Below are 9,370 nucleotides of genomic sequence, written 5' to 3' on the forward strand. Positions count from 1 at the left end.
GAGCGAGCAAGCCAAACAGTTTCCTGGATCTCACCATTGATGGAAGAGTGGGAACTCGCTTGGAGTAGCCGGAGTGCAGGATTTCATGGAGCTGCTGGATAACCGAACATGCTCGAAATAAACACCTACGACCAGGTTACCCTTTGTAGCCCTCCTTTGAAAGAGATAACACACTTGTGGTTTTAATTTTATTTGTAGCCTGAGAAGAGACGGGACACCAATTTTCATCCTTGACAACGAGGTTCAACGAGTGAAAGTCAGGACAACGGCACAAAGACAACTCGTTCGACAAGGTAACAATGCGCAGGAACTGCTTCTGATAGAATGCGTCTTGTTTATCTCAAAAAACTGGGGGAAATATCTATCCCAATGCCTAAAAGTTTTACCATGTTTAGTAGCTTTTCAATGGCTTCTCTTGCCTTACCAGGAATGAAGCGAATGCCTCTCGTAATTGATTGAAAAGTGCTCGCCTCTAGTTCCGGCAGATGCCTGCCATGTACCATCCGTGCAGGAAATAGTGGGTTATTGGAAGTATAGGATTAAGTTTACTACTACATGTCTGGCTAGAAAAGACAAGATCACAGATTTGACACCCCCACCATGCGGCTATGCGGAAGTAACAACCACCAAATATTGGAAACAAAAGTAGTAGTCAAATCAACCATAGAAGCTGAAGGGAGCACGCTTAATTCTTACCTTGCTGCTCTTGGCAACCACTCAGTCGAATACGAAAAGGTGCCATAGCATGTAGCCAGTAGCATGTCAAGATTCGTGTTGTTGAATAGCCAGTAGCATGTCAATTACGGTGTCAGGTTAATTTAGCAGGCATTTTGCACAGACAGGCAAGACTGGTACTAGGATGTAGCTTGTAGTGTAGGCCTAGAACTAGGGTCAGTGTGGATGGGACAAATCATAAGCGGTGCATGCATGCATGCGTATTGAGTAGGTTGCATCCACATGGCCCGGCCTTCCTTTGACCATTGGTGCTGCATGTGCTATCTCAACAAGCCACCATGCAGAATATTTCTGAAGGACTCAGATTGTTTATATAAAGAGCTATGTGGTCTCTCAAATATATCAATGTGGAACAGCATTTTTGTGAAGAGGTAATATCACCAGAAGTCATAGAACTTGCATTCGATGTTCAGTTTGGTGCTAAAACTTTAAAAATACGGATTTATGGTCACATAACTTGACATGACGTGCAAATACAATGCTTTCTCTCGTATCTGGCCATATGACCTGCCCATGTGGCGTGCCAGCGCAGCATAGGCCCTGTAAGTGGCTGAAGCATTCTTTTTAGATAAATCCCATGAATTTTATCTATTCACGTACAAAATCCCTCAAATAATGGAAAAAGCTGGGCGGCGTCGTTCGAAGTCTAACATCTAGTGCAAACTGGCTAGCATGGATAGCCACCAGACCACTGATTTTCACGTCTAACATGCACAACTAAAAATTATATATCCTTTGAAGACCGTACTTATTAAAGTTCAAATCTCTAAAACGAAAAAAATGGGACCCATGCGGTTTGAACCTTTTTCCTACTGGTCGCTCGCCGCATGTGTACTAGTAAACAATTTTGGCGAAAAAAAAACATATCCACAAATATCCAGGTGTCTGTGTACTTGTATATTTTCATAGAAAAAGGTCAATTTTGCTACCCCTGTGATTTTTTTCCAGAAATGTAACACTGAAATGTATTTCTTTGTTTGAACAGTAATTTTTTTTGTTTGAACAGTATTTGACCCTCCATATGCTTGCGCAATTTCATGACAAAGATGGCTTGTTGAAAAATGTTTTTTAAGAAAATGGGTGCTTGAATAATGAAGCATTTGTTTTTTACTTTCTAGGAATGTTTACAAGTATATAGTACACTCTTATTGCTCGATCAGTTTTTGCCCATTTTCTTTGGCTAACTAATTTTTTTGACTTTTGTACTATATTTTTTTCAGTAACAAATTTAGAAAGAAGCTGAGTACAGCAGAAGTTCATTAAGCGCACCTGATCCTCAATTGTAGATTGTCAGCTTTTTTAGCTTCTTGGCTCACCTAAGTCACGTTGGCATAGAGTTTTTTTTGCAGGATACATTGGCATAGAGTTAACCACCGCAAAAGTTACAGGCTGTTAAACTGGAGCCACACAAGCCTCTTTCAGATAGTGCCTTTAAACTTACTATACCTAGGAGTATTATCTTTCCATAAGTGTAGTTTTCGATAGGCATTACATAAGAACTGACAACATAAATATATATCCCTTTAAAACATAAGGTGTAGTCCTGGTCTGGTGGTTAGCCAACATACACGCGAGTTTTGATCAGGAGCTCACTGGTACGACCCAAACTTCCCTATTTCTTATAGCTTTCAAAAATTTAATTTGTACGGTCCGTCTTGATCGTAAATAAATAAAGTATAAGTGGTGCTAATTAGACGTCCAGCGTGATTGTGCTGGTGGCTGTCTATCCGAGTCACTAAGAAGTAGATCCTCGGTTCGACTCTTCAGATTTTTTAATTTTATTTAAGTGACTTTATACGTAAATAAATAAAATGCGATGGAGTAATCAGCAAAAAATCCTCTTCAAGACACTGACAAATGGGCCTATGTCGTGCTGGCGTGCCACATATGCATGCTATGCAACCGGATACGAGAGAAAGCACCGTATTTGCACAGCTTGTCAAGTTATGTGACCACAAATTCGTATTTTCAAAGTTTTAGCATCAAACTGAATATCAAACGCAAGTTTCTATGACTCCCAATGATATTACCTCTTTTGTGAAATACTAGAGTAGACGCATTGCTTAAAGAAGATCCTAGTGAATAGTAAAAAGTAAATAACTTTTTTTACATTGCTCCTGTTGCTCGAGACAGACACACACGCTAGCAGTCTAGCCATTCCTTGTTTTTTTATGACACTTCTCCATGAGGATCAAGTTTGAAGTACCTTCTCCATGAACCTAACCTATCAAATCAGCATGTCCACAACAACTAGAAGAAATCCTAGTGATAATGGACAAATTAATCGCGCAAGTTGAAGTGGCGTGCTTATTTAGTTTCTTGTGCCTTCAGGTGCGCAAACTCGTCGGCGACCAGCCGACCACAGCCCTACTCCCCCACCCTGGCACACAGAGCACCGATCTGCCAGATCGTATTACTCTCCCTACTTCGCTGCCGAGCTGAGCATTACTTCGGGGTCCCCGGTCCTGCATTCGCCGCCCTAAGGCTACTCATAGTGGAGAGTATCATATACTATTATCATGCACATGATACTAGTGTATAATACTACCTTCATAGTGTATAGTAACATAGAGTACTATTATATTTATTACAATGCATGACACAAAGTACCATAGCATTTAACATGATACGGTATCTATTTATGTAATTTTAATCCCTCTTTTTTTAAATTCTTTGCCACATCAATATGGACGAAACGCACCCAACTTTTGCATGCGCGTGTGAGTGACCCCCACGATCTCGCATGTCAGATTACGACGGAATCAGAGTAAGAACAGAAGTCGTGTCACGTGGGGAGACGTTTTCTGGGTATTTTCACGGAGAAAATCGTAGTAAATGCATCGAGTGTCGAAACACACCCAAATTTTGCAGGCGTGCTTGTGTGCCACACTGTAGCGTGTGAAAAAAATTTCCGACGTTTCATGGCTTTGCGAAAGGGAACACATACTGAATGCATGTCACACCCCAGACCGACACCTCAGGATTGTACTGTGAGTACATGTCAACATGGACGAAACGCAGCCAACTTTTGCTTGCGCGTGTGAGTGACCCCCACGGTCTCGCATGTCAGATTATGACGGAATCGGAGTACGAACAGAAGTCGCGTCATGTCGGGAGACGTTTTCTGGGTATTTTCACGGAGAAAATCATAGTAAATGCATCGAGTGTCGAAACACACCCAAATTTTGCAGGCGTGCTTGTGTGCCACACTGTAGCGTGTGAAAAAAATGCCGACGTTTCATGGCTTTGCGAAAGGGAACACATATTGAATGCATGTCACACCCCAGACCGACACCTCAGGTTTGTACTGTGAGTACATGCCAACATGGACGAAACACACCCAACTTTTGCATGCGCGTGTGAGTGACCCCCACGGTCTCGCACGTCAGATTACGACGGAACCGGAGTACGAACGGAGGTTGCGTGACGTCGGGAGACGTTTTTTGGGTATTTTCACAGAGAAAATCGTAGTAAATGCATCGAGTATCGAAACACACCCGAATTTTGCAGGTGTGCTTGTGTGCCACACTGTAGCGTGTGAAAAAAAAATCCCGACATTTCATGGCTTTGCGAAAGGGAACACATACTGAATGCATGTCACACCCCAGACCGACACCTCAGGTTTGTACTCTGAGTCCATGTCAACATGGACGAAACACACCCAACTTTTGCATGCGCGTGTGAGTGACCCCCACAATCTCGCACGTCAGATTACGACGGAATCGGAGTACGAATGGAAGTTGCGTCACGTCGGGAGACGTTTTCTGGATATTTTCACGGAGGAAATCGTAGTAAATGCATCGAATGTCGAAACACACCCAAATTTTGCAGGCGTGTCAAAAAAAACATGGCGGCGTTTCATGGAAAAATAATACAAAAAACAAAAATATAAAAAGTTCCATATTGCGGACGGACTCACTTAAGAAGATTAAAGTGAATTATTGCTGTGACACTACATGATTATGGAGTGCCAGAGCATAATTTACGTTAACTTCCTTAAGTGATACCGCCACACTAGAGAACTTGACATTGCAAGCAGACTACGGTATTTAAACAGGTGAATTAGCACGACGAGAAGCAATGTGGGACTAAACATTAGCATGTTTGGCGGTGGCCGCCGTCGCTATAGGTTCGGCGCTATAGGTTCGGCGGTATCGGGCCTGGGCCCAGACGGCGAATGAATATTTTTTTTCCTTTTCCATCGCCGTATATCGCCACGCATGGCGGAACCCTATCCACACCATTCGCCCCTCGTACGCCGCCCCGTGCCCCCAGTCGCCCTACCGCGATCGCCCTATCACGATCGCCCTCAGGCGCGCAACGATCTCGCCGCACGTGCAGCGCCGTCCATCGCCGTCCACAGTCAACGGCGCTCGTTGGCACAGACTGCCCCACGCCCGCAGGCGCAGATCGCCGACGCTGTTCGGCGGCTGTCGCCCGGATTAAGGTCACGTTTCCCACCTCAAACAATTTCTGTCGATGCTATTGCGTAATCATATGTATTAATAGGAAAAAATTAACATGCAGTATGGACATCGATGGTGTGATTCCATATTTCATAGAGAAGTGGATAAGTCTTGTTGAAAAATTTAGAGTCAATTACATTGTTGGTGTCACAACTTGTCCTGAATGTTCACTTTGGTGCTAGAAGTTGTGAGATACGTCAAAATGGTGAAAAAACTTGGCTCAATCGTTCGCATACGGTGCTTTTCTCAATTTCATACGAATCAAGCGCTGACTAAGCAAGACAGCGTGGCGCGGGTCCCATTGGCAGTGACCAGAGGCCGTGGGCTGGTGCGTTTGGCATGAGTTATCTCAGAAACCCCCTCAGAGTTCACGTTTTTGACAAATAAGCCCCCGAGTTGGCTGTACACAGGTGGCCTTTCCTGTCTGCATTATTGACTTGCCTGTTCGACTCCCTCGCCTCGAGCTTTCCTCCTGTCGATCGTTTGAAGGCGACGATGGTGGTGATCTGTAGGACGCGTTGATCGGCGGCGTCGACGATGATGGAACCCCGCCGGCGAGCTCCCGGCGAGGCAGCCCCTGTATACAGTGAGCACAGCCCCAACTTTCCCCCTCTATAGCCCCTGTTTTTTTAGGGTTTCAATGGGTTGGTTCGCCGGCGAGGAATGTTGAGTTTTGTGTTGATTTCGTCCGCGGATGCTTTTTAGATGGCGTGACGTTAAAATCCCCCCTCGCATTCATCCGTACTGTCGTTTGTCTCTATGGTTTAGCACGGGTTTAGAGGCCCCTTCTTTTTTGCATGAACAAATCAGATATCAGTTAAAATCTGAGTGCTTTAGTCAAGTCAGTGTATGTGCGCACAACCCTACATTGTATTTGTCAATCTGTACTTAACTGAATTTGTCAACACTTGTTAACTGAATCTGTCGACACATGTTAACTGAATTTTTCGACACTGCTATAACTGAATTTTCCGACACATTGTATTTGCCAATCTGTACTTAACTGAATTTGTCGACACATGGAGGTGCTTAGGCAGGTGCCTCAATAAAAAAACCCGGTTTTTTGGATGAGATCGCTTAGCACCGGTGCTTGCAAACAGGGACGGAAGCAAACTCTGGCACCCAGTGCTAGCCGGTGCTTGATCTTCCGTGAGCTGCAGCTAGCTTTGTTCTATACTAATTTAAGCACCCGTATGAAGCACCCAGCATTGCAAGGCAAAATAAATTCTGTGCCGCAACATGAGTCTCTCTCTTTAAGCACCGGCCATAAGCATCCTACATTGTATATGGCCTAACTGAATTTTTCGACACTACTATAACTGAATTTTTCGACACTGTTTTAACTGAATATTTGAGCAGGTTAACTGTGAATAACATGTGCATCTTTAATTGAATACTACATGGCTTGTTGTCTGCTCTGTTAATTGAAAACTAGATATTTGCATTGCCTTGTTGAACAGAATTATAATTGCAATGGACTGTTCTTTGTCATCTGAATATGTTTATGCATTGTAAGTGATTTTGATGGATTGTTCACTGTTGAGATTCATCACAAGGGATTTTTTGTGGAGCTGGCAGCAAGAGGACATACATGGACTATCAAGTTGATTGGTTTGATAGCTGTGATAGTGACACATGGTCTATATTGTGGATTGAAGATAGCGGCTGGGGTATGACAGAGATAGTGGACAACATGAAGTGTTTTGGTGTCAGCCTGGAAGGACACTTAGTGAAGGAATGAAAGAAATGAAATGTGATGCTGACAGCCTTGCAATGATAGCAGCTAGTACACAACACAAGAACTTATTGCTGATCATGGACCATGCAGATACACTGAACAATTTGGTACGAGATGATGTTGTAGTTCAAGGGGTTCCTGAATTTCCAAAGGTCATAACTCCAAGGAAAGACAAGGGAAAAGAACAAGCCACCTCACCTAAAGTTGCAACTGTGAGAAGTAAGAGGAGTAAGAGGAGGGCAAGGGGATTGTTTTCTGAAGGATCATCTTCAGGATGTGCTGATGATGATGTTGACGAAGAAGACGTAGAACCTGCAGTAGATTCTGAGACCGATGAGGAATTTTTTGACAGTGACTATGATGTAGAGGATGGGGATGATGATTTATTTGAAGATCATGTAGACAAAGAAGTGGATGATCACAGAGAAAGAGTTACAACATGTGACTATGAAACAGAGCTAGCAGAGGATGCTCTAGATGACCCTCACATCTTGTTATCCAAAGAAGAGAGGGACAAGTTGAAGTACCATTTCAAAGGTTTCAATCCAGAGACAGATCTGAATGCTCCTGTATTTAAGTTAGGAATGGTGTTTGGTAGTGTGCAGGAGCTCAGACATGCTATAACTTCTTATAGCATAAGAAACAGAGTTGCTATAAAAAAGACAAGAAACACAAGCACTACAGTTGAAGCAATATGCAGTAATGCTTGCCCATGGTACATGAGAGCAGTGAAGGACAGCAGGAAAAACAACTTCATTATAAAGAAGTATTGTGATGAGCACACTTGCCCTAAGTCATGGAACCTTAAAGGTCTAACTGCCCCTTTTTAACCAAAAAATTCATAGATGAGTTCAGGGACAATGAGAAGATGCCTTTGAAGAAATTTGAGGAGAAGGTTCAGCAAGAGTACAATCTCATACCAACTAGGACCAAATTAGGAAGAGCTAGAAGAGATTCAATGAAGCGGATTAGAGGTGAAGATGATGACTAGTTCAAGCACTTGTGGGATTATGGATAGGAGTTGAGGACCACAAACCCTGGCAGCAAGTTTTACCTATGCACAAAGGAAATTTTTGATGACAAGACTAAGCAGACAAGAGAACACTTTTCAACTCTATACTGGTCATTGGATGCTTGCAAGAGAGGATGGCTATTGGGAGGCAGACCCATCATATTTGTAGATGGATGTCACATTAAGACCAGGTACAAAGGAAATGTGCTAACAGCTGTGGGTATTGACCCTAATGATTCACTACAAGAAATATGCTCAATTGTGACCTTCTGGCAGTGATCGTGGAAGAAATCGTCATAACTCTATGACCATTTCGATCCAATTGGTCGTGGCCTGTTTAGGAGAGTCGAAACCATAAACCATAGTGACTATTTTGGTCAAAAAGGTCATAATTGCCTTACACAAAATGGTCATAAGCAGACAACAGTGGTCGACAGCCTTATTTCTAGTTGATTACGACCAATCCAGATGGTCATGGTGTTGTAACATGGATGACTGGACATCCACATCATCAATTTTACCTATGTGTCGTGTCATTTTGGCTTATGTGTTGGTTGTAGCGTCAGTCCGTCCATAGATTGACTTGTTGACTAATCTGGGTCTACATTTACAGATGGGGCCAACTAACACAGTACAAATGACATGTGGGACCCATCCCACAAAGGTGAATAAACCAGAAAAAGGCGAAAAATCACTTTGGCTCATAGGTGTATATGCACCCATTGTCTAAATATATATTTTAAGAAGTTAAAAAATCGAGAAAAAATTTCCGCGTGTAAATCCGGACACTATACGTGTGTGCACCAAGTTTCGATGAAAAATGACATTTTTTGTGGCTTGTGTAAAAAAGACAATTTTCGATGCTTGATTACAGCTATTCACAAGCCATTTTTAATGTTTTTTACACATGCAACAAAAATGCCCTTGTTCACCGAAATTTTATGTGCGAACATAGGATGTCCAGATGTACACACACGGGATTTTCTATACATATTTCATAATAGATGTATCTACATCTAAGATCCAAAACGTCACTCTCTAAGAAAAAAAGACCCCACCCACAAAGGTGAATAAAGCAAAAAAGAAAGGCCACCGCGCCAAAACGTCACTCTCAAAGAAAAGAAAAAGGACCTGTCCCACAAAGGTGAATAAAGCAAAAAAGAAACCACACCACGTGATTCAAACTAGCTACCAGTCGAGTTCCCCTAAGGAGACAAACCACCACACTGTAACAAAGACACTGGTACATCCTCGCTCGTAACGTATTTAATGGGTAGTGTTGAGTGGGCTTGGGCCTTGGTGGGACAAGTGCACCTTTTTTTTCTTTTATATTTTTTGTCCGCCGAGTGGGCCAACTACTGGACCGCGGCTTGTTTTTTGGTCTGTTTTTTGTTCGTTCATTCTTTTTTTACTTTTTTT

General features: G+C 42.8%; 1 protein-coding gene across 1 annotated transcript; it reads left to right on the forward strand.

The window, feature by feature from the left end:
* The first annotated feature begins 6,220 nt into the window (after positions 1-6,220).
* LOC147978065 (uncharacterized) lies at positions 6,221-7,769 on the forward strand. The gene is made up of 2 exons (XM_087514630.1): positions 6,221-6,238; positions 6,864-7,769. Exons 1-2 carry the CDS (start codon positions 6,221-6,223, stop codon positions 7,767-7,769), a joined length of 924 nt encoding a protein of 307 aa, XP_087370756.1.
* Positions 7,770-9,370: the final 1,601 nt, after the last annotated feature.

This window comes from Triticum urartu, chromosome 3A (genome assembly GCF_056163025.1).
Source record: "Triticum urartu cultivar PI428250 chromosome 3A, HENAU_Tu73, whole genome shotgun sequence".
NCBI lineage: Eukaryota > Viridiplantae > Streptophyta > Magnoliopsida > Poales > Poaceae > Triticum > Triticum urartu.